The sequence below is a fragment of the Stenella coeruleoalba genome, assembly GCF_951394435.1.
Source record: "Stenella coeruleoalba genome assembly, chromosome: 12".
Classification (NCBI taxonomy): domain Eukaryota; kingdom Metazoa; phylum Chordata; class Mammalia; order Artiodactyla; family Delphinidae; genus Stenella; species Stenella coeruleoalba.
In genome coordinates, this window is record NC_137158.1 from 68,852,985 (window position 1) to 68,879,491 (window position 26,507).

At 40.9% G+C, this 26,507-nt stretch overlaps 2 protein-coding genes across 17 annotated transcripts in view; one reads left to right on the forward strand and one right to left on the reverse strand.

Moving 5' to 3' along the window:
• HIVEP2 (HIVEP zinc finger 2) overlaps positions 1-26,507 on the reverse strand; it is a 192,806-nt gene that overhangs the window by 133,487 nt on the left and 32,812 nt on the right. For 6 of the 16 annotated variants that reach the window (XM_079939529.1, XM_079939545.1, XM_079939543.1 and 3 more), the window contains 2 exons: positions 13,742-13,816; positions 6,905-7,068 (listed from right to left, as the gene is read on the reverse strand). The exons of 4 other annotated variants lie outside the window; for them this stretch is intronic. The gene's annotated coding sequence lies outside the window, so the exon portion shown is untranslated. Of the gene's footprint in view, positions 1-6,904; positions 7,069-13,741; positions 13,820-26,507 lie in introns of all 16 variants that reach the window. 6 more of the 16 variants (XM_079939538.1, XM_079939530.1, XM_079939547.1 and 3 more) reach the window with 2 other exon arrangements.
• Positions 18,650-19,231, forward strand: LOC307195436 (metallothionein-1E-like; the record flags this gene model as incomplete). The annotated part of the gene is made up of 1 exon (XM_079939551.1): positions 18,650-19,231. One exon carries the CDS (start codon positions 18,650-18,652, stop codon positions 18,833-18,835), a length of 186 nt encoding a protein of 61 aa, XP_079795677.1. The 3' UTR covers positions 18,836-19,231.

Sequence of the window (26,507 nt, forward strand, 5' to 3'; positions counted from 1 at the left end):
CAAAGACCACAGATTGAGTTCCAGAAGAAATTATTTCCATCAGCACTCCTGGTTTTAGTAATTCCATGTCTGTTAAATGTACTATCAGCAGAACAATTGATTTTTTTTTTCTAAAGAAAATGGAACCTCCTTACTCGAGATTGGAACCTATGCTATCATTATAAGTATTTAACCCTATGAGGTTATTTTCTGCTGCAACACAAACAAACCACTGCTTAAAATTTAGAACTGCCGGGCTTCCCTGGTGGCGCAGTGGTTGAGAGTCCGCCTGCCGATGCAGGGGACACGGGTTCGTGCCCCGATCCGCGAAGGTCCCACATGCCGCGGAGCGGCTGGGCCCGTGAGCCATGGCCGCTGAGACTGCGCGTCCAGAGCCTGTGCTCCGCAACGGGAGAGGCCACAACAGTAAGAGGCCCGTGTACCGCAAAAAAAAAAAAAAAAAAAATTAAGAACTGCCAGAAACCATGTTAGAGAACACCTGCTAACTTTTATCTTTTAGAAATATCAAACAACATAATTATCTGGTCACTAAGTTAAAAACAGATTATTTAATTATATAAAAAGAAGGGGGGGGCACATATACCAAAGAAAATGTAGAAAAATCTGCCTTTTCAACATTAGGCTCCCTAGAAGCCATATTTAAATCCATCCTCTATGTTACTATTGGAATCTCATGATAATAAACATTTTTACATGTTGTGACTATATGGAAAATACATGGAAAATACATCTCTACTTCACTATCCTACGCCTAGCCTAGGACAGATGCATCATATTTAGACTATAAGGTTTGTTCTCCCTTTTCGTCTCCCTTTTAGTCTCCCTTTTGGTCCTTTTAGGACAGATGCATCATATTTAGACTATAAGGTTAGTTCTCCCTTTTAGTCAGTATTATGGCAGGATTCTGCTTTATTTTTCATTTTTTTAATTGCATTCTTAAAAGATGTCATTGTTTTATAGCGGCCTTTTCCACTTGCCAAATAAGATTGCTTTCTGGATATTTTATGGGCTTGTGGTCAATTAAGTCATTATCTTCACCCCTTCCCACCCTGCAATTCACCTACTTGAGGGTGACTGCTCACACACACAAAACACACACCACATACACAATACACACAACACACAACAACACACCACACACACTCATGCACAACATTTTCCTCATAGCTAACGTCCTTTGAGGAGGCCAAACATTCACCAAGCACCCAAGGTAGATACGAGAGAGTCACCTTTAACTGCTCTTACCCTCAGCTCTAACCACCGAAGCCTGACAATTTTATCAAGTTGCCTCTCTCTCTCATCAATCTTCTCTCTAACTCCACCACTATGACCTTAGTTTTAGCCTTCAACATTCCTTCACTTAGGTAAATACAATAACTATCATAGGTTCTCCCTTCCCTCTCAAACAAGACTCTCCGTGACTAAAAAGGGAGTTTTACCAAATATAAATCTGACTATGGCACTGATTGGATTGGACCTTTCAGTGGCTCCTGGTTGCATCACACAGTCTTGGGTCAGAGACCATGCTCCACTATCACAATTATTCTTTACATGTCTGAACTCTCTATTTGGTTTGGAGCTCCCTATGGTCAGAGACTGTGCTGTGCTGATTCTGCTGCACCTCCTGCTTCCAACAGAGTGACCGCCTGGCACATTTGCTGAACTGAAATGGACTGAATGATAAGACAATGCATTGAGAATGTTAACTCCTGATGTAATCCAATTAGGCTACATAGAAAGACAGCATGCTAGAGCAAAAGAGAATTCTCTTTGAAATCAAAGAAAACTGGCATCAGTCCACAGCCCTATCATATCTTAGGCAGTTACATGACCTCTCAAACCTTAGATTCCCAGTGTGAAAAACGTTGTTAGGATAAAATAAAACAATATACATTGTGTGCCTAGTGCTTATTGAGAAGGTGCTCAATAAATGGTAGCTCTCATTATGTCTTAGGTAGAAATGTATAACAGAACAATTTCATTTCCGGTGTGCAATTATACATACACGTATCAGACATCAAAATTATCTATTTCAGTGACCAGACACATGTCTATATATCTGTACTATCCAGTATAGTAGCCACCAACCTTAGGTGGCTATTGACACTTGTAATGTGGTTAGTGTGACCAAGGAACTGATTTTTAAGTTTTAATTAATGTAAATGTAAATACCCTATGGGACTGGGGGACTACCTTATTGCACAGCAAAGATTTATTTTGACTCTGACAACAGTGGTTCCCCCTTTCATGGCCTGTCTCCTCTTCTCCCCCAACCCCAAATCAGTATTTTTGCAAGGTTCAAGTGTCAGTGTCACTACTTCTCCTTCCATTAAAGGAATCAGACATAAAACAACCCATTCTATCCAAAGAGTTTTAGTCCTGGAGCATGAGATAATATGACAGAGTTCCATATAGAGTATTCATGTTGAATGAATGACTGTATCAATGAAAGAAACCAATGAAGAATACAGTCCACAGAATGGAACCCCCAACACAGCACAAAGAGACAGGTTACAGCGGCAAGTGCACAGGATGTGGGACCAGAAGACCTTGTTTCAATTCCCAGCTCTGCCATTCACATTCCATAAGGTCTTAGGAAAATCTTTTGACCACTCATTCATCAGATAATGATAATATTAATTAAAACTCACGAATATTCTGTAATAATCAAATGAGATAAATCAGACATATAAATATTAGAGCAAATGGTGTAACTGAGAAAGTCGTAAAAATAACATTTAAATCTCTACCTTCTATATGATTATACTTCCATTTGGAAACTATAATAAAAGGACTTATTAATTCATTGCAATCACTATCTGTAGAGTACAGTCTTTATCTGACACCAAGGTCAGATAATGTTGAAATCTGCTTTTGAATATATGACCGATCTCCTTAATCATACCTCATGTGCTCTCTGGATAGGGTTTGTGGCCCTCAGGAATATTTGGTAATAATAATTCATTTCTGTGCATTACGGTTCATGAAGTACTTTCACATATATACATATGTGAAACTTAAGATAGGCCGAGAAATTTATTATTCCCATTTTTCAGAAAGGTAGAGTAATGATAGCATTAGTAGGTAAAACTGTCAGGTTAATGACTCTAAGTCTAGAGTTTTTACCATACATCCGGGAATTTCATGGTGCTTCACATTTCCAAAGAAGAACCCAGATTTTTGTTAATATGCTCCCACAAGAAGAATTTTAACAAAATATTAGGTATCACAGCATACATATATCTCATCATATGTGTATATATATAATTTACTATTAATTAATATATAATTTAATAGTTTTTTAAAGTGTTTCCACCCACACTCATTTAGCAGATCCTTAAAAGATTCTACAAAGAAGGTATGCCAGGTAGCAGAATCCCCATTTCTAGATAAGGAAACAGGGACTTGGAGAGATCTTGACTCTTTACAATGTCATTGCAGCAGGATGACGAGCAATGACGTGTGTACTTGGGCTGTAGGTCCAGATCTACTATCAACCTAAAGTTGAGTAACTTTAGGTAAGTCACCCAACCTCTCTGAGCCACATCTTCCTTCTAGGAAAATTAAAGAATGTGAGTCACTCACAGATACCACTTAGCTGACAAAACTCAACAATTCTGCCTCTCAGCTAATTCAGTAGCATGGCTGAGACGAGGCCCCGGATGGTCTAAGCCCTCGCCGGTTCTTTGCCCCCTCCCATACCGTACCGCCTCTTAAGATATCTCACTGTTTTCACAATTGAAGACTTCATTCCATTTGTTTGTTTGTTTATCTTTACAGAGCATCAGGCCCTGTTTATTCTTTGTTCCTTGGGCTTACGTACAGCCAGTAAAAACATTCCTTACAAGAAAGGCTGGTGAGACAGACACGTGCAGGCACAGGGGGTCCAGGGGAAAAGGCCGTGTCCTCCCGTGACCTCCCCTCACTGCACTGCCATGCTTTCAATTTTGGGATGGGAGGTGCATGTTTGTTTTGATGGCTTTTGATATCGTTTTCATTTTTGTTTTTCAAAGAAACAATCCAAAACCCAAGGTTGATAGGAAAGACTGGCTCCGACATCCAGGTCCAGGGACAGGGTCACAATGAATCGAATGCCACTTAAGTGGCCCAACCAAAAACCTTCCTACCATGAAATAGGGGGCACGTCCAGAAAAAGTCAGAGGTGAGGGCTAGAGGTGGGGACTCCAGTGCACAGATCCACCCAGACCCCCTCTGCTGGCATAAATAAACTTCTTCCTACATTCCTGCTGAGGTAGGTGCCAGAGAAATAAGCAACCTGACCCCCTGAAGAGTCTTTGGAGCCTGGCAGTAACCTGAGCTGCTCTAGGTTATTTTTGCTGAGGGCTAGTGGTTCTTAAAGGGACTGTGCTCTGAGTGCACATATCCAGACACAGGATGCAAATCAATGAAAAGGCCGACGTGATGTGCCCATCTTCACCTAAGGCAGTTGATTGGAAGTATGTAACAGATCAATGAGAAGGTATGTGAGCAAATATTTTAATGCCCTTTCAAGGGGATCAGTTGCAGAATCCTGTGATATAACACCATTGGTTTAAAACATGGGAGTGCTGAATAACAGAGAACCCCATTGGTTTAAAGTGGAAAAAGAAAGCAGGCATTCCCCAAGGCTCTGTCCTCAGTGCCAGCCTGCTACTTAAGAAGGGAGTGGGGAGCAGAGATTAGAACTGGAGATGGCTGCCAGGACTGTGCCCTCCAGTTATCATCCACCGTTTAAATGCTCACTACAATCCTGACAAGTATAAAACTGTACAAAGAAGGAAGGTGGAGCTCTACAAGGCTTCATAACATACTCAAAAGTTACGTGATGGGTAAGCGCTGGCCCCTTCCAATACCGTCTACCCGAATGAAGATTCCGAAAGCAAATACTCACCCTACTCAAAAAACAGTTCTCGTGAAACAACTAGTCCTTTCATTCTCTGTCCCACATCCCTAAACTGGCCAGGGAGGAACAGGAATAATCCAGTAACTAGGAAAGTGGGATCCAGAGTCACAAGCGGCCAGGTTTGGAAACCTGCTCCACCATAAAGTTGCTGGGTGACCTTGGACACGTTAGTTACACTCCTGGAGCCTCAGTGGCCATAACAGTAATACCTCCATCATCAGGCTGTTTTGGAGATTAAATAAATACTCATAGGTGTAGTGTACTTGGACTTGTGCCTGGCACATGGAACCCTTTAGTTAAACAGTTGCTATTATTAGTTGCATTAGTATTCCTATTCAACAAGTGTGTAATTCAAGTTGCCTTGAAATTTGGCAGTGTATAATCATGAGAAAAATAACATATCAGCTAGCTGTTGGGCAGGTAGCTTGCAGACGTGATCTCTAGTGCCCACAACTCTGCCAGGCAAGTGATTCTACCCCTCTGCAGATGAGGGACGTGAGACTCACAGAGGTTTCATAACTTGCCTGAGTCACAGCTAGTAAGTGACGGAGCAGGGATTTTAACTCAGGTCTGACTTCAAAGCCTGTACTCCTTCCACTCAGTTGAGAAATAGTCAAGGAATGGTGTGGACAGCGGAGGGGAGAATCTTCCGGTTCAGTTCCTATTCCACAGCTTATGAACTGTTTCCTTAGGTCAGCCGCATACCTCTCTGTCCTGTTTCACCTTCCAGCTGCGACTTTTTGGGGGCTCTGATTTCTGCCACAAGTTACCCATCTATTACTGATCTACAGGTAATTCTACAGAGAATAATAAAGTTCTCTGTAATCCTATTAAAACTACATTATTCTAAGTACTCATTTCTGAGCCATGGATCTTCAGAAATCCGCAAGCCTTATAGAATATAAATCATGGAAAAAAACATACAAATGCCTAACATCTCGTAGCTCATAAAACACCTTCACAAACATTGGCTCATTTAAACACGCTACTCAGCAAAGTGGCTATGGGCCTGTTTCTCAGGTGAAGAAACGGAGACATAGGTCAAATCAATTGCCTACAGTCACATAATCAGGAAATAGCAGACTTAGCACTTGAATATCCAGTTTTTCTGATATTATCTCTGTTGCATCCATTTTACTATATCTAGCTCTGGAAGAATACCAACATCTTTTCTTGGGTGATCTGCTATGCTTAGAAATACATCAAGCTATGATCTATTATTAGCATCCCCTTCTGTCCTTCATGCACTATCTTTTACTTGTGCTTCAAAACATAGTTTCAATTAACATCTATGCTATTCCCCAACATAGCATAATATCTACCCCAGAAAACCAAGTTAACAGGATAACTTACCAAGGCTCGAGTGTCCGGGGGGATGGGGCCATGTTTTACTTGTCACAGCAGAGCTTGGAGTGTCTTAGGAGTAGGTATTCAATAATTTAATTGACTAAGGCTCAAGATAAGTATAACTTTATAAAATCATATGTATGTCCCTATTTTGAATAATCATTTAAAAAAATGTACGTGCTTTTACAGAGAATGACAATAGATGTTATGTTTCAGAGTAACATTTGTTGAATGTCTGCCACGTGGCCTGCACTTTTCCAAATGCTTTACATTTACTAACTTATTTATTTTTGGCAACATTGCTACAGGTAGGCACTATTATTATCCTATTTCACCAGTGAAGAAACTAAGCCGCCTTAACTTGCCCAAAGGTATAAAGCTAGTTAGTGGCAGGGCAATAATTTGAACCCAGGGATTCTGACATCCAGAGTTCAAATCTCATTTAATCTTTACAACAACCCTAGGCAGCAGTGCTAATCATCTTGGACATTGAAGGTTGCCTCGATAACTCACTGGCATGATCTGATATTCAGGAGAAAAATAAAATAATCCGATTTGTTTATAATAACAATCCTGTTCTATGACCAAAACTTATCCCAAGTAATATACCCATCACATTACAATTTTAAAAGTTGTTGGAAAAATATAACTTACCATTACATTTTAATTTTGATACTTGAAGTTTGAATTTATAACCACTTTGGCTCTTCATGGACAGTATCTTTTGATATTTTTTCCCATGTAACCTTGCATACTTCACATTGTTTTTCACTTGTAATCTTAAAATCGTTGTGATTCTATCATCCTTTGAAATCTGCCTTTTGAAACAGAAATTTGTAGAGGGATTTCTTCAGGACTTAAATTCTTGTCTCTTTTCTTGCCCTCATCAATCTTATTTTCTCCTTAGCTTTTTCTTTTCTACTTTACTTTTTCTACTTTCTACTTTTTCCTTTCTTGTTGTTTATTTTGTTTCTTTGTCACAAGGACTTAGGGTGGTGCCCAGTACTGTAGCAATCTTCCAAAACTAGACACTTGTCTATAAGTCTCTCAAAGTTGAGTCTGCAGACAACCCACATCATTACCTCCATGGACAGGCCCCAAATCTACATTTTCAGCGAGCTACCTGGTAAATCGTACACATACTGGGATACATCATAGGATGTGCAATCTGCCAGTTCCTTGATACAGTTCTTCTACTGAAGCCTTTTTCATTTAGCAATGCAATATTTGCTAGTTTTAGGAAAATGTAAACTTCACTCTCAAGACTTCAGCTGAGAACATCACACAATATGCATCTTATGTACTAAATTTAAACCAAAGATTTTAGCACAGTCTATTAATTTCCATGTGTAGCAATGAGGAAACACAACAAATGAGTGTTGGATTAAATGAGGACTCCAAATGGATCAAATGAAGACTCCCAATGTAAGTGCTTTAAGTGACAGGCCCACCCTGTTTCAGTGGAAGTTGCTGATGCAACAGATCTTCATTTTCAGCATTTTACTTAAGGGTAAAACCTGACATTTGGGTCCCTATATTTGCCTTCATTATCTAAAACCAACTTTATTGAACCAACTAAGGACCAATGACTGATATGGGGGGGGACAATACTCCAATGAAACTTCTTCAGAAGTCTTCATTTAATGAAAAATGTTTATTAACTAACAATGAAGATAAACTAAAACTCAAAATGTGAACCTCTTTGAGAGGTTCTTTGCTTAATTAAGTGTTTGATCATTTTCCACAACAGGGATAGGACAGGTATTCTAGTCAATCTCATCACGTCACCTAACCTGTCACATTCCCGGGCTATTGTTTTCCAGCCTCACAGAGACACTCAGTTCCTCAGCCCCTCTCCTCCAATACTTCAGGACCTCTTCCTCCCCAGCCTATCTCTCTCTTCCCCAGCTCCTTCCTCTTCCCCCACTCCTCTTCCAGGCTCCTTTCCCGATCCTGTCTAGATCCTGCTGGGAACCAACTTCTCCCTTATCCTTGCCAGCACCCTCTGCCACCTTGGCCTTCAGCATACTCATCCACAAAACCACTTTTAGATCACTGGCCCTCCAGGTCCTGCATCACCTCCTCGGAGTGGCTGAGGACCATCAACTGTGGAGGCTACTTCTGCTGAGCCCTCTGCAGGTCAGGTGAGCATTATTATCACCATGCTTCTAGAGGCAGCTCCAAATGGTCCCCATTTTCTTCAGTATTATCCAACTTTTACGGACAAGTGGCTTTGCCTTCTCCTTCACAAAAACCGTAAGTAAAATGTAAGGTACAGGGCTTCCCTGGTGGCACAGTGGTTGAGAGTCCGCCTGCCGATGCAGGGGACGCGGGTTCATGCCCCGGTCCGGGAAGATCCCACATGCCGCGGAGCGGCTGGGCCCGTGAGCCATGGCCGCTGAGCCTGCGCGTCTGGAGCCTGTGCTCCGTAACGGGAGAGGCCACAACAGTGAGAAGCCCGCGTACCACAAGAAAAAAAAAAAAATGTAAGGTACAAACTACTGGGTGTAAGATAGGCTACAAGAATGTACTGTACAATACAATATTTTGTAACAACTGTAAATGGAGTATAACCTTTAGAAATTGTATATAAAATAAAAATAGTAATAAATAATAAATTTTAAGTAAAATAAAATAATGAGTTTGTCAAGGAAAAATTTCATCCACGTACAGTTTCTGCCCATAAACTTAGTAGCACACCTCCCTATCCTCCCCTCCTTCTGCCCCAATCAGCCCTTCCTGGAGTTAAGAGCACTCTGGCTGCTCCAGCATTCTGCTCAATCAATGATCACCTTTCCTTTACATCAACCACCTTTCCCTCTCCAGTGGCTCTATATTGGTAGCACACATACATAGGTTCACATCTATGCAAAAATGCTCTCTGGGTCCCACCTCTATCTGTCAATCATCTCACTCCTCCTGTGCCCAGCCATCCTTTTGGAAAGACTGGTCAAGATTATGAGGGCAAAAGTATGACTCTACTGTCCTCTCCTCTGATCCCCCTGCTAGAATAGCTCTTGGTAGGTCCTTTGTAAATAATTCTCATTGTTTAAAATTGATGCTTCAAAAAGGCAGAAAGTTCAATAGAAAAGTGAACAAAATATTTCAACAGGCACTTTATAAAAGAGAGCATAAAACAGCCAAAAACTTATGAAAAGGGGCTCAACTTCATTAATCATCAGAGAAATGAAAACTAATACTACAAGGCTATACCACTACATAACCATGAAAATGGTCAAAATGAGAAAGATGAAAATACCACAGCAGGGTGGGGGCAATTAGGACGCTCAGGTATTGTTGAAAGGAGTATAAATTGGCACATCCACTTTGAAAAAGTGTGTGGTTGTTAACTACTAACACTAAATATGTACAAGCCCTGAGATCCAGCAATTCCACCCCTAGGAATACACCCAACAGATATGTACTAAGATATTCACACAAGCATTATCTGTAATAGCCAAAAACAAAACCCAAATTCATTAATAGCAGAATGAATAAATTGTAGTAAATTCATACAGTGGGATTCCATACAACAATGAGACAATGATTGTTACATCCCGAAACATGAATGAATCTTGCTAACGTATTGGTAAGTGAAAGAAGCCAGAAACAAAAGAGAACACAGCGTATGGTATGATTCCATACATGTAAGGTACAAAAGTTGGCAAAATCTATATGATAGTTACCCTTGTGCTGGAAAAAGACAAGAGAAGTGCTCTTGGAATGCTAATAATGTCCTGTTTTTTGATCTGCTCTTTAGTTCATGAAAATTCATCCAACTGTATATGTCTTTTTATGAATATATGTTAGGTTACACAACTTTTTTGGCTGTGTTGGGTCTTCGTTTCTGTGCGAGGGCTTTCTCTAGCTGCGGCGAGCGGGGGCCACTCTTCATCACGGTGCACGGGCCTCTCAGTATCGCGGCCCCTCTTGTTGCGGAGCACAGGCTCCAGACGCGCAGGCTCAGTAGTTGTGGCTCACAGGCCTAGTTGCTCCACGGCATGTGGTAATCCTCCCAGACCAGGGCTCGAACCCGTGTCCCCTGCATTAGCAGGCAGGTTCTCAACCACCGCGCCACCAGGGAAGCCCTACACAACTTTTAAAATCTGGATATATTGATTTGCCCTGATCCTCTTCTTATTCAGAACACTCTTGATTCCCTTCCCTGTGTCACCCTTATAGGCTCTAAGATCCTTGAGGCCAGAGACAGTCTTTTTCGTCTTAACTTCCCTAGTTCTTGCACAGAACTTGACACACACCAGCTCTGAACAACTGATTCTGGACGAATGAATGGGCAGGCTGCCTTGGCCCCTGATAAATTCTGTTCTTCCCTATGCTTTTGAATCTGAAGACTGCATTTTCAGCCTCCCCTCTAGGCTCCAGGTTTCAAGATCTGCCTACAGACCACAGCAGAGATAAGAATCTGCCCTTTATTTAAAAACTGGCTTTGAGTCAGGAGCTTTACATAGATTATCTCTCTTCTCCCTCACCAATGGGCTTCAAGCTAGTAACTACTAGCGCCCACTTAACAGACCAGGAAACTTAAGGACCCCAGAGGTTACGTAACTTACCTAAAACTACACAGGAGATAAATTGGAGAAGTAAAATTGAAACTCAGGTTCTTTCTGATCCCCAAACCAGCGATCCTTCCATAGACCACACATGACGATAGATAGAACAAGTTTAAAATGCAGGTCACTGCTTTTCTCAAAGGCCTGCTCATCTTCCTGTATTTCTCATCCCGGGCAATGTCATCCCTCTTCACCTTGTGGTCCAGCTAGAGTCCTGAGAACTGCCTTCTCTTTCCCTCATCCTTCACACTGACTCAGTCACTAGTACTGTTTCCCAGACTTGCAAATCCATCCTGTGCTCACTATTCTGAATATCCCAGCATGAGTTCAGGCCTCCAGTTGTTTCTTTTGAAGATTACTGTAACTGTCTGCAAACTATGTCTTCCAGTGTAGGCTTGGGTCCCGCTAATTCATTCTCTAATTCTGCGGCCTGAGAGCTCCTGGTAAAACGCAAATCTGAACGTGTCTCTCCTCCTTGCCTATAGGATAGAGCTCCAACATAAAGCATGGCATACCTTCCCTGACCTGGTTCCTGCCGAGCATTCCAGATCCTTCCCTCGTGACATCCATCCTCTCCCTATACCCTGTAATCCAGCCATATGAAGATTTACTTGTTGGTTTTATGTCTTTGGTTCTTTGCATGCCAGGGCTCTGTCTTCCTAGAATGCCTTTCCTTGTGCTGCCTTCTAGACAGACTGCAATGCAGCTTGCGAGATGCAGCTCTAGAATTTACTCCTCTATCAAGTCCCCCAGCAGAACTTGATTCCCTGTTATGTCACAGCTAGGCTTTGTGTATTTTCTCTTACAGCCCATTTCAATGCATTGCAATATTTTGCAGTCTGCACTTTACTTCTAGAACATTAGCTCAGACACTTACCAGTTGTGTTTCGGCTGCTCAGGCCAGCACACAAAAGTAAATCAAAAATAGTAAAGTCATAAATTAATTAATAAATGAAACTGATGGTATGTGGGTGTATGTCATCTTAGTTGCAGATCATTTATTTTTAAGAGTAAAGCCAGAAAGAATGTTTCAAGCAGAAACAATGGGGGAAATAGATCATTTCTTTGGGTGAAGAAATGATGAGTGTGGCCCAAAGTGTAAGTTGAAAACATTTAGCTATTATGCCCCCAGGCACATAAAATCCTCAGGCCTTTCATCAATAATTTCCTTCTACCACCACAGAGCCATCCATGAGGTTGGGCATGCATAACCTTTAGGAGTGAAAGGAAAAGAGTAAAGATTTGTATCTCTGAACCTGGTGCAGAGAGCCATCCAAACTCAACCTCAAATTTTAAGTGGTACAAAAATGGTCTAAGACTTATTAGAGATTATTCTCAGAGCTAACCAAGACAGAGCAGGACATCTGATTTATCCCACGGATCAGCTAAACTGAAGTACAGCAAAAATAAACATTTTCCAGACTTTTCTGTCATTCCCAAAATACAGGACAGGGACATGGACAAATAATAAATAGTCGGGTTGTGAAGTTATCTCTTCAAGTGAAGAAACTAACCAAAGGATTGGTGGGATTGACGGAGATGAGCGTGGCTGTGAGGCACAAGTTCGATAAGGGACTTGAAGTTTCAGAGTTGAGACAGAGGCCAAGTAATGGTGGGCAGGGATACTTCATTCACCAATCACTCCACGCCATCCCCGGGGCCTTAAGTAGAAGGCAGGACACCAGATGACCACCAGAAAGCACTCCTCCCCACAAAGGAGGAAGCTGATTACAGCTTTCAGGAGCCCCCCACTACGTGAAGACTGCAATTCAAAGCCTCTCCCTAGAAAAAGACGGTGGACAGAAGCAGCCAACTACCCCTAGAGACACACAGAAAAGCCATAACTCTGTTGACATTCCAAAAAGCAAAACGGGGAGGAGCATTTCCCTCCCCGCAGTATTCTTTAATTGCCTTTTCTTGCCTCCTTTCTGAAGAGACAAGGGAGGTGGGTGATGGCAGCTAGATCATGTAAAAGTCCAGAAGGCAGCAGACATGAAGTTCTATCTAGCCTCCTTGCACAAAGGCCTTATTATAATACAGACATAAAAATGCGTGGGCAAGACTTGGAGGGTTGGTCTCTGTGCCCCGGCCACCGTGCCCGCCCCAAACTCATTCCCACCCCCGTGCTTTGAAAGCATTTGTGTACACACACCCTCTGACAGATAGGTTCTTCATGTTCCCATGGAGTTGAAATCTCTGTAATTTAGCTGGAGGGATCACGCTGCTTTTATACTTCCAACAGCAAAGGTAAGAATCACTGCATGATGTTAACTCTAGTTGTATTCCAGATTTTCAGTTGCTTGTCTTCGTGTTCACATGAGCTCGATTTTTTTTTTAACTTACTCTTTGTAAGACTGCCACAGTGGCAAACTGATGCTTGTTTTGGTAACATTAGTATGCAGAAACTCGAGCACATATGCAATCTGGGAGCTTCCTCTCCCTGAGCCCCTCCTTTCTAACAGAGTTTATGACCTTATCACATCTTAAGGGAGTTGATGAGAAATGCCAAATAGAAATCAATCCGTATTTAGTAAATATTCTGTGAAATACATAAAACATCCTGTAACCACAGCTGTTCTCTGACATGAAAAATCTGAATATTATTTTGTACTCTGATGGGTACTTCTCAATAGGCCTCAACGTTCAAAATCATATCTATAATAATTTTGCAAATACAGATAGACTTCTGCAAGCTCCCCTTGGGTTTCATTTCAAAGCTCAGCTATTACCTTACTGTTTAAAAATCAAATAAAAGAATCTTAAAAAGAATCTAAAAGAGGAACACAACGTGATTTGCTAATGCAACCCCAATATTTATGCCACCCCTCCTTTTGGAATTTTGCATCTCACAAGAAATGGTGATTTGAGTTCTACAAAGTCAAGTGCAAAGGAGTTAAAGAAAATCATTTTGATTTCCTACCTGGAAATCTGCTTTCGGTCCTAGTCACACATTCTCACAATCTTGAGTCTCAGTTTCTCAGGTAAGTTCGCCAATCTGCTGACAAGAAGTTTTGTGTTATGACTTCTCCTCCCACAGTGCATACATTAAGACTTGACTATGAAAATGACCTTAAGTGCTAACCAAAGCTGCAAAACCAAATCTCTTGGTTTGAAGAAAGAACATAAACACGTGGAGGTGGGACAGGCCAAAAAGACGGGTGATGCGTGAGGCACCAAGCTACACAGAATACCAGATGGCTAAGCAAAATACAATTTAAAAAGTTTAAAATAAGCTTATGAGCAACAAAATAAAGAGTGATTAGCACTGGATGATAACCGAAAGAATAAAAGAATAAATATTTATGAGTCCATACCAAAATAAATAAATCATGTAGATACTCCCTCCCTCCAAGGGGTAAAGCTTAATTATTCTCCCTTTAAGTGTGGGCTGACTTCCAATGAACAGAACATGGAAAGAGAAAAGTAGTAACTTTACAGTGGAAACCCTAGCAGACTCTACCTTAACCAAGTGATCAAGGTTAATATCACGGTGATCAGTTATGTTGACAGGACACATCCCATAATATAATGCAATGAGAAGGGCACCTTCTCTGGTCTTCTTCCCCAAAACCCATAACTCCAGTCTACAAAATTCCTGGCCAATACTCTTCAAAAAAATCCATCCCTTCTGAAACAAGCGGGGTATGCCGCGGTATGCTATGTATGTTATTATCTATCGTATTGTATTTTGTGTTAGTTTACATTTAATATTTTAAAAGTGAGTAGCCAGTTAATACTAAATGGACTTTTCAGGAAAACCAGACAAGTCTTTTAAACTGTTAACCAAGCAGTCAAACAGACTAGTGTTTTTAGGCAGTAATTTTGTTTAAATAGTCATTTTTCTTTTTCTTTAATTTTAATGCTTCCATAACACATCAGAATGACATCTCCAAATGCTGTAGACTTCAGTTTTTTTCTCACCACAAACAGTATGTATATTTTCACTATGACTAGCAGCAACATGCCTGCTATTGGTGATTCTGGTAATTATTTAAATAGGTTGACTCTACATGGATTTCAATGGCACAACAGTGACGACAATTCAGTGTTAGCCAGTTACAGGACCTGGTGAGCACCCTAGCCAGACACCCCATGCTGTTTGTGGATAGGCATTCCCCAGCCTCTTGGCCGGGTGACAGCAAGCACAACAGTCCACAAGGCGGGTGGAGAACCAATGAATATAATGATAAATATTTGTGATGAAACAGGATGTTGGAGAGGGGGGAGGGGGATGGAATAGCTCAGCTACTGAACTACTGAAGCTACTTTGGAACTTTAACAGTATTCCCTTGTTGTAAAACTGGGAGCAGTACACAGATAGATCTTTTCTCCAGTGTTTTCCCCTTTATTGTAAATAATTTACAGAATTACTACTGTACAACACAAAATCTACCCAGGCACAAGATTTAAGACTTTGGGCTGTTGAACCATAAAAACTATACCCTGAACAAATGCTGTAATCATCCTTTGAAGGCAATGCAAACAATGATGTAAAAATATAATATTTTTTCATGTCAGGAAACACTTTTTTTTTTTTAAAAGGATGGATCATTCTTTTTTTTTTTTTAATTTTATTTATTTATTTTATTTATGGCCGTGTTGGGTCTTTGTTTCTGTGCGAGGGCTTTCTCTAGTTGCGGCAAGTGGGGGCCACTCTTCATTGCGGTGCGCGGGCCTCGCACTATCGCAGCCTCTCTTGTTGCGGAGCACAGGCTCCAGACGCACAGGCTCAGTAATTGTGGCTCACGGGCCTAGTTGCTCCGCGGCATGTGGGATCTTCCCAGACCAGGGCTCAAACCCGTGTCCCCTGCATTGGCAGGCAGATTCTCAACACTGTGCCACCAGGGAAGCCCCAGAAAACACTTTTAATAGATGTGCCCTTGCTGTTGATTGAATATATAATTTAAATGATTATTTATTAAGTTCAGTCTCTCATCTATGCCACTTAGTAACAACAATGATAATAATTTACAGGCTCGGGGGCATTCTTGTCAAGAGTAAATTCAAGAAATTCTGAAATAAAACATAGTGCTTCCTTTGTATAGAGTATCTAGACTCAGAGACTTCACTTATATGGAGTCTCCCTACTCAGGCAGATGACTCAAGTGATTCCCTTTTATTCCCATACTGATTCTGACTATCCGATATCAATTAAGAGAACAAAACAAAAGAAATCGCCACTATGGGGGCACACTTTGGGGCTCGTTTTTCAAGAAAGAGTTATCAACCAACAATGCCTTCTTGAAGTCCACAATATTCCTCTCTTGCATCTATTTCACTCCTCTCTTGTTTTCTTGCTGATTATTCCACCAAAATAAAGTAAACGATAGCCAAAACTAAACCACATCTCTGTGAAAATTTGCTGCTTAAATGAGTCTCTGAGCATCTCTTTCACTCAAAGTGTCCTAACACTGATTGGTCATTTTGTTATATTATAAGGAGACAGAATGGCGGCCTGGCATTGGGGAATGAGGACAGAGACAAAAACTGAGCAAGATGTACAAGCTCACTCACTGAAGACTAAATATAAATACAAGAGCTTGTATCAATACAAAACATGAGCTTCTTGTACTTTTAAGACTTACAATATCAATTCGCCCTGCCTGGATTCCAACTAGTGTATTTGACAAGAACCTCCAAATGAGGAAGTAGGAAATAGATGAGTAGGAAGTAGATGAGTTGGAAGACACATGTTCTTTTGTTTTCCATTTGTTTTGTTTTCCATTTGTTATAATGGAAATCATTATAACATCATTCCCAAATATGATTTATCAATCCTTTTTATGCCAGAGAATCCCTTTGATTCTCCTTAAAAATCATTTCATGGAAAACTTAGTAAATAACATTTGAAAACAATACGAGAGTCAAAAGTTCGCAGTGTCACATATACTTTCCTTCAATAATATATTAGATATGATTCTGTAAGTCTGTTGTTCAGCATGAGCAATGGGACAGCAAACTTGAAATGAAAAAATAAAACCTATGAGAAAATACAGTAGGTGCAGAATCAGAGATGAATGTCATACTCCATTCCAAACACTATCAGAACTGACAAATTTCCCTTTAGCATACTTTGGTCTAAACAGTAACACGTTATAGATATTAGTTCCTATCCTCTTTCTGAGTGAAAATAAAGCAGCTCAATGAAATTGATCATGTGATCAAAGAAGATAAATTGCCCTTTTTTACCCCTCAAAAGAAAAAGTCCCACATGCAAGAACATCTTTACCAATACTGAAGATATTAAAAATGTAAAACTGAACCTATAATAGTCTGTAAGAATAGTTTATTATTCATTTGTTCTCATCTGTCAATCCTAACTTGCCTCAAACTTCATTCTGAGCCTTCCTAATTGAATTGGTTCAATTTCACATCCCACACCATAATTTATCAGTTCAGTAACCATGAGCAAACTGTGATTATCATATCTATTGACCCAGGGTAAGAGTATGCTGATATGTCATAAGCACACAACTGGAATGACTCCTCCTTCTCTGTGATGTATTAAAACCAACCTAACTACTGTTTTGATGATTTTGTTTACCCTTTTTTTGTTGTTTGTTTTTTTGCGGTATGCGGGCCTCTCACTGTTGTGGCCTCTCCCGTTGCCGAGAGAAGCACAGGCTCCGGACGCGCAGGCTCAGCGGCCATGGCTCACGGGCCCAGCCGCTCCGCGGCAAGTGGGATCCTTCCAGACCGGGGCACGAACCCGTGTCCCCTGCATCGGCAGGCAGACTCTCCACCACTGCGCCACCAGGGAAGCCCCATTTATATTTTTGATATAGCAATTTCTCTTCTAAAATTACTTAAAGGAAACAACCTTTCATTAGCTTTTTAAATTCTTCCTCCCTGTAATGAAATACTGGAAGATATATTGGACACCTATTTCTAAATCAGTTGAGAAATAAAACTGCTCAACTATTACCAATAAACTAAATATTTATCAGGTAACTGAGGTTATTTTTAAATGATTATAAGATCAATTAAACCAATAAAAAAAAATGTTGAAGTGCTTTATAAATTCCAAAAGTATACCCCAGTTACATAATAGAATCTGAGCCTCAGAAGAAGAAAACCAACAACAAGACACAGTTTAGATAATCAATAAGAGGCCACTAAAGTTATTTTTGCAAATGACCAATGATTTGAAGCCACATTTCTGAAATTATATTTAAATTTTAAAATTAGGACACTGGAAAGCAGTGTCATAAATGCTCAAAAACACATGGAAAAATTGATTTTCAAACAGTGTTTTTAAAGTGTTTTATAAACATGATACAACTTTTTGTTATTAAACCCTGAAGTTAAATATATTTCTTAATTTACCAACCAGCTTCACTGTATTCAGGTCTTAAATGTAATTTTCATCTACTTTCTAAACTCTCATCTGGAAATCTACATTTATCTGTAGATATGGGAAATATTATTTGTTAGATCCTCCAAATATTAAAAATATAAGCTGATGATTTCCCTCTGGCTTGATCATTCCATGATTTTAGAATATACATGTCTTTAAGAATCCAATACACTTGACAGTAGACCAAGAAGCAACATGAATAATAAGCAGAGAACTGCACTACCTTTATGACTATAATTTTTAAAAAACTTTGAAAGCATTCATCAAATACTAATCAGAAATAGATACACCAGATAAAACTAAGCTAAAATTGTTAAACTTACAAAATAACAAAACAAAATTAAATCCCATTGAGAAATATTAGAACCAAGTAAAAGTAATAAGAATTAATATTTATATACACGGTCCCCACCGGACCCGTGAAGCGGCTTTGCCCCTTGCTTTGGACCTCGGGCCTCACTTCTCCTCCAGATGGACCCCAAGTGCTCCTGCCCCACTGGCGGCTCCTGCAGCTGTGCTGGCTCCTGCAGCTGCAAAGCCTGCAGATGCACCTCCTGCAAGAAGAGCTGCTGCTCCTGCTGCCCCGTGGGCTGCGCCAAGTGTGCCCAGGGCTGCGTCTGCAAAGGGGCCTCGGACAAGTGCAGCTGCTGTGCCTGATGTCGCGGAGAGCCTGCCCCGGGTGTCAATGGAGGAACACGGGCCGACCTGCGTTTTTACACCACTCTGACTTGATTGCTACATTCCCTTTCCTATGAAATATGTAAGTGGTAATAAAAGTTGTTGACACTAAAAAAAAAAAAAAAAAAGAATTAATATTTATAATATGTAAAGAGCTCATAGAAATTTATTTTTCAAAAATAGCTAGGGGCTTCCCTGGTGGCGCAGTGGTTGAGAGTCCGCCTGTCGATGCCGGGGACACAGGTTCGTGACCCGGTCCGGGAGGATCCCACATGCCGCGGAGCGGCTGGGCCCGTGAGCCATGGCCGCTGAGCCTGCGCATCCGGAGCCTGTGCTCCGCAACAGGAGAGGCCACAAGAGTGAGAGCCCTGCGTACCGCAAAAAAAAAAAAAAAAAAAAAAAAAGAAAGAAAAGAAAAATTAGAGTACAGAAATTAGCAAAATGGAAAGTGTTTATGAAAATACGGTTTTGAAAATAAGGGCTATATCAATATCATGATTATAACTATTTCAAATGTGGGGCTATGAGCAAAGATCAGGAGTATACAAGGAAAACCTAAAAATCAGATCGATAGATTGTAAAAGGTGATTGGATAGTTATATCTTTTATTTATTTGTTTCATAAGAGTGCATGAGGGATAAAAGTTAAAACTTGACTAGAACAAATGAATGCAGTAATCTAATGAGTTCCTAAATAAAATCTCCCAAATGCATCAACCAGTACCTACCATGAGACAATGACTACTCCCCGGGCAAGTTCACCCACGGCCGGATCTCTGTACCCAAAGCAAGACTCAAATTTTACACAAAATGAGACTGTGAAGGACCCATAGCATATCTGTGTCCTCAGAGCCATTAATCCACAGCCAGGTCTTTAAACATTTACTGTATAGCTTGTGATGTTAGGAATGGCTCCTTGTTATCCTTTTAACTGTACCACATCCATTATTTCTACGGGAGTTCATGACATGCTACCAAATCACGTTGTTTGAATACAGGCAGTTCTCAACTTACAAACACCTGACTGAGGAAAACCAAAAATAAAACCAGTTGCTGCTGTCCCCGGGTTGTTGCCTTCTAACACTACCAGAAGTCTTGCTGATACTCCCAGAGAGACTCAGCTGTTGTGAAAAAAATCTTAAACTTCTTAGAGCATTGGAAGGGAGGAAGGGCCAAAGAAATGAAAGCAGGACCAGTCAGGGAAGCCACACAAGGCCCGTGCTTACCCTCAAGAGGGCTCAATAAACATTTGATGAATTAATGAATTACTTTCCACGTTCACTCCTGTAGTTTGAGCCTGATGACTGTCCCTATCCTATTCCAACAGCCTAATAACAGGCCTCCTTCTTGGGCTCCTGATTCATGGAGCTGGAGCTAAAGAAGGGAATCGAAATCCAGAAACAAACAGCTGTGATCAAGAGGCTGCCCACTAAGGCAGTTCACAGGACAGAGTCCAAGCCTAGGACCAACTCAGAAAGGTCTATTTCCAAAAGTGCAGGCAGAAGGTACATGATATACATAAAGATAAGACAAGACATAAACGGTGAAAGAAATACTGAAGTTGAAAGTCTAGCAAAGCTTATTAACAAGGATGCCAAATAAGAGATCAAAACAATGAAGTCTTGGGCTTCCCTGGTGGCGCAGTGATTGAGAGTCCGCCTGCCGATGCAGGGGACACGGGTTCGTGCCCCAGTCAGGGAAGATCCCACATGCCACAGAGCGGCTGGGCCCGTGAGCCATGGCCGCTGAGCCTGCGCGTCTGGAGCCTGTGCTCCGCAACGGGAGAGGCCACAACAGTGAGAGGCCCGCGTACCGCAAAAAAAAAAAATGAAGTCTTAGTGTGATATGGAAGAAGTAAAGATGTATCAAAGTAAGGGTGGGCTGGTTTGGGAATAATCTTGTGACCCCTCAGAGCCCCAGTTTGATGTATTACTCCAGCATCACTTAGATGGCAGAATCACTTTATACACATCTGAAGTCTAGTAATTTCTCAATTCATTTCACCATATATCTATCTATCTATCTATCTATCTATCTATATATATATATATATATAGTGTCATCTTCTGAAAATTTGAGCCACTCCATTGCTCAAAACTCTTCCTCAGCCCCTCTCACCAACTGAATTAGAGAAATCATAGAATCTTAGCGTTTGAGAAGGTTTTAAGACCTTTTAGCTCACAGTGAAAGGGGTAAAACAACTTCACTCTTTCATTAAAGATCCATCGCAATACGGTCCAGGCTATACCCCTTATGATTCTCTGATCCTATCCTTGCACACTTCTTGCCTCCTGGCTTTCACTCACGGCCACCATGCTGAACAACTACAGGGGGCACCATTTATATCACAGTCTATGTGAATGCTGCCTTCAAAAGTTTAGCAATATTCAACTCTTAGGCAGCCATACGGGGTGCTCCTACTTTCATCTGTAACATTCTCTTCACCTGGAATGCCATCTCTCAACAGCATCTCTGCTTTTAAGATGCTAAACATTCTTCAAAGTCCATAAAACCTTTCCAGTTCCTACAATTGGTTGTAATCTTTTTCTTTGAACTTTCATTTCATTTGGTTTATGCCTCTTTTATGCATATTCTGTCTTCCAGTATAATGAGTTCGTTATGCATGTCTTATAAGCAATCCTAGATTGTATGTATACTCCCTGAAAATGTAAATAGCATAGGATTCACCTTTCTTTCTACACAGTTCCAAGCTCATTGCCCAAATCAGGACAGGTACTTAAGTAACTGTTGACTGGGACTTTTGGTTGGGATGGAAACAGATGATTCAGGAACTAGAAATGTTGGAGTAGTTTAGACTGGAAAGGAATATAGTGATAGATAACGTAGGACTAAATTTTGATAACCTGATGCCCTCAGGCCCGCTAGGTTGGACGGGCTGCTAAATGGCAGGATGTCACTCTCAGAGTCACACTTCTCCTTGTTTCAAAATTTTGCCTAAGGGCTTCCCTGGTGGCGCAGTGGTTGAGAGTCCGCCTGCCGATGCAGGGGACACGGGTTCGTGGTCCGGTCCGGGAAGATCCCACATGCCGCAGAGCGGCTGGGCCCGTGAGCCATGGCCGCTGAGCCTGCCCGTCTGGAGCCTGTGCTCCGCAACGGGAGAGGCCACAACAGTGAGAGGCCCGCGTACCGCAAAAAAAAAAAAAAAAAAAAAAAAAAAAATTTGCCTAAGACCAAACATGTACTTATGGAAAAAGACAATTTCCTCTTCACCTCTTCCTCCTGCCAGTAAGACACAACCTTCTGAGAAAATGAATTCCCAATTCTACATGACCAATTAAAAGCACAGTTTTGAAACAAAATACAAAGTAAGCCAGCACAATTTAACCTGCTTTATATAATATCAAGAAATAATTTTCCTTTTTCAGTTAACAAAAACCTACTAAAGAGCAAGTTTAAACACAAATGAGAAACACCTGGAGAGGAGATATACCATCTCGGAGGGACCTAAATATGGTTTTCTCTACTATATGGAGCCCATGTTTTTGCCTAGCACATAATATACATTTTCTTAATTAGTATGCATGCTAAAATATCAATTTTAATAGATGTGTCATGCTCCAGGGAAACCATTATGATATATCAAAGGATGATTAGCCATATAAAATATGATTTGGCATTAACTATATAAAAAGACATCTTCAAATTGGTATATACAGATTTCTATCTATATACATAAATCTATCTGAATATTTTTGAAGACTAAAATATGCTGTGTTCACGTGGCATTGGTATAGTGTACACTGGTTGATGATTCAAAATATTTTCGTATGTATCTACATACATGAGCATTTATAATCTGAAAAATAAACCCCATGCATTTTAAGACAATTTAAATATGAACAGGGCAGAGGAAAGGGCAACAATATTAAAGAGTACAGAGCTGGGGAATGAATTACATACTAAGGATGTAAAATAAGCCTTCACATACCAAAAATTTTTGAGATTTTTAAAAAATATATATCAAAAAGGTTAAAAGTACTTGGCTTTCAGCCAAAAAATTCTCAGGGTCATTATCATGAACACAGATCACCCAGAAAACCTACATATTTATTTATATTGATTTATTAGAAAAATACTAGCGTCATTATCATGAGCATAGATTACTATAGCAAATCTTATACACGCACACACACACAAACACTTATGGAGACTCTCCTATAAGACAAGGAGTACATTAAGCCCTGGAAATGCAGTACCAGATGGGATAAGCATGGTCTCAGCCCCGGTAGAACTTAGATTCTAAGAAGAAAGATCAACCAATAGTTACTGTAAACTGGGGTAACTCAGTAATGCCTCCTCAAGCTACTGAGATGCATGCATTTGCTTACTCCTTCACTCTTCGGCTTCCCCATTGGCCTATATTTTGTTTGCCTTTTTAAGATCTTATGTCTGATCTCCACAGTTTGTCTATTTCCTTCTTCACTTTCAGGCTGTCCGCTATCACTCTTGCAATCAGTGTGCCATCCTTTACCAGCGACACTCTTCTCCTTCCCTCTAATGTACAGCTCCTGATCATCTCTAGAAGATTGGATCACTGAGCCAGTGAAAACTGAGACTCAAATAAGGACAAATAAGCTCCAAGTGATGGCTTATTAAGTGTTTTATATCACTGTGGTTTGATGAAATCGTGGCGTTCTTTCTGATGTGATATTTCTATTATCTTATTGACCCAGACAGGCATTTGAGAAGACAGTTTAAGCAAATGTTCTACCCACAAAATTTCCCACCTCTTCTCCCATCCCCTTCTAAAAACATTACAAAAACATTAAAAACCCCACACTTCTGCTTAAAAGAAATATATTTGCTGTCAGAAAAGGTTTCTTTAAGCAGAGTACTTGGAAATGGTATCATAACATATAGACTATGTTTCTCAAAGAGCAGTCCTCAAATCACCTGCATCAGAGTTGCCTGATTTGCTTCTTAAAATTCAGGTTTCCTATGCTCCTCCTCAGACCTAGTGAATCGTATTTATAGAGCCTAAGAACTTGAACTTTTTTAAAGCACCTCGGGAGCCTGTTGAGCATGATAAAGCTTGAAACCACTGATCTGAATAATCAAAGAGTGCTCATTGAAGATGTCAGGCTGAGCTTAAAGACCCAAGTCCTTATTTCACTATCAGCCTGTCACACTTACCAAGTGCCACCCTCTGCAAAGCACTGGATAAAATTAAGTTTAAAAAGTTTTTTAAAAATAACGCTGAAAAGCTGTCGCTGCCCAGGAAGCTTCTATTCTGACCAGGAAGACAAAACACAGACAAATGAAAAAGCTTTAAAATAGACACACGCAGCATTCAGGGGGAGCTGGTGGGGGCCCAGCAGCATTCCGCTGTATGGTGGGCAAATGAACATTGAGAGGGGCCGAGTCCAGGACTGAGCAGAGTACCACTGGAACCCATAAAGGAAGACCTCCAAGACAAGCGTGGGGCAGAACTGAAAAGGAGAGATTTTCAAGCGCGAGCCTCTGAAGAGGTGTAGGGGTTTCCAGAGGGCACTTAAGAAAGAAGAAAATACGTATCATCATATCTCTTGCTTCCACAGAGAAATGCCCAGATGCAGGGTTAGCAAAATCTTAGACATTGCTTGGGCGAACCTTGAAAATGAGCTTTGACAAATACATATTATCTTTTGAGGCAGACAGAGGAGGTATTGTTACGCCCAGTCTATAGATGAGGAAACTAAGAATCATCTGAGGCCCTTTCCAGATCTGGTCCTTTCCTTCCATCAGAGATTCTCTGCCCGGCCTGACACTGCCCCAGGTAGAAGGGTAATTAGTTCATCACCTGTCCTTCAAAACAGCAAGCATTCAAAAACATTATGTTTCTCCCTCCCTCCATTTCAAGAAGCCAGGGGGAAGATGTGTGTGTGTGTTTTTGTGTGTGTGTGCATGCACGCGTGCACACACCTGTGTGTGCGTGCCCACATGTGAGCATACACGTATGCACACGAGTGTGTGACTAATTTAACTAACCAGTCATTATTTCTTAATAAAGAGTCACTGTACTTTAGCATCTCATGACTGCTCCAGCAGCACTAGCATTTATGACAAATTGTGCTGAAAAATAATCAAAGTCTCTTTGATTTGTGATCAAAATGACCACTCCAAATCGCCATACTGGGTTAGCTAGACACATCTTTCCTCTGGCTGTAGTGTCCAATATGATAACCACAGGTAGCTGTTTAAATTTAATTTAAAATTAACATTAAATAAAGTTAAACATTTAGTCCCTCAGGTGCACCAGCCACATTTCAAGTGCTCCAAAGCCACATGGGGTTAGTAGCTACCCTGTGGCCAGTGCAGATATAGGGCAGTCCCATCGCTGCAGACTTCCATTGGACACCACTGCTCCAGAGTACCATTCCTTCCGAAAATACAACTACAGATCCCAATACAAACAACAGTTGTTATTTACATCTAGTTCTAAACATATGCCAACAACACTGACCAAACTGTGTTGTTCCCTTCCACTAAGCCTGTCCAAGTGCCTTGAGTAGAAATTCATAGCTTGCTCCTCAGACATCTATTAATCCCTTCTGCTCATCGTACTTCTCTTTTCATGGTGGTTTTCATCCTAGCTTGATAGTTATGTGCACATCATTCCCCCTACAGTGAGCTCCTCCAGACCAGTGGGGTCACTTGAGCACTCTCACAACCCAACTCAATAAGAGTTCCATAAACACAAGGTATATTCTTAATTAAAAGACTACTAAGGGGCTTCCCTGGTGGCGCCGTGGTTGAGAGTCCGCCTGTCGATGCAGGGGACACGGATTCGTGCCCCGGTCCGGGAAGATCCCAGATGCCACGGAGCGGCTGGGTCCATGAGCCATGGCCGCTGAGCCTGCACGTCCGGAGCCTGTGCTCCACAACGGGAGAGGCCACAACAGTGAGAGGCCGGCGTACCGCAAAAAAAAAAAAAAAAAAGACTACTAGGTTAGAACATAATATTAATGGGAACATCCAGAGAGTAAAAATATAGAAATGAAAGGAAGACAGAAAAAGGTCTAAAGCATGGTAAGGTTTTGTAATCATTACCAAGTGGCAACTGCTTAGATGGAAATATTGCTTGTGCTGCATATTTAGAAGGAGAAAAATCAAATTCTTTTAGGAGTAGGTCCTAAAATGTATTGAGCTGATATCATAAACCAGAGAAGCACTGGGCTACCTGTCAGCTACCCTACGTCAGTGTCATCAGCCAGCGCACAGAGACTGACCCCAACCCCCGTGCAGGGTGACAAAGCCAGTGCTCTCAGTGACCTATGGGAATTGGACAGCATAGCTTAGGAGAAGCTTTTTCAATAAAGTTTGTATCAGTTTGATTCTTATTCATGCAATTACACTGTCCTCAAAACCTCAAGCCTTGGGATTCAAATGAGAACCCTTTCTCTCACTCTGAGAACTTCCTCTGGACCACTAAAAAAAAAAAAAAAAAAAAAGTAAATTTCCTTCATGTTATCATTTGGATAGTTTCAAATAATCTAACATATGAACAATATCTGATATTTTTTAAAAGCCTGTTGGGGCGGGCTTCCCTGGTGGTGCAGTGGTTGAGAATCTGCCTGCCAATGCAGGGGACACGGGTTCAAGCTCTGGTCTGGGAAGATCCCACATGCCGCGGAGCAGCTGAGCCCGTGCGC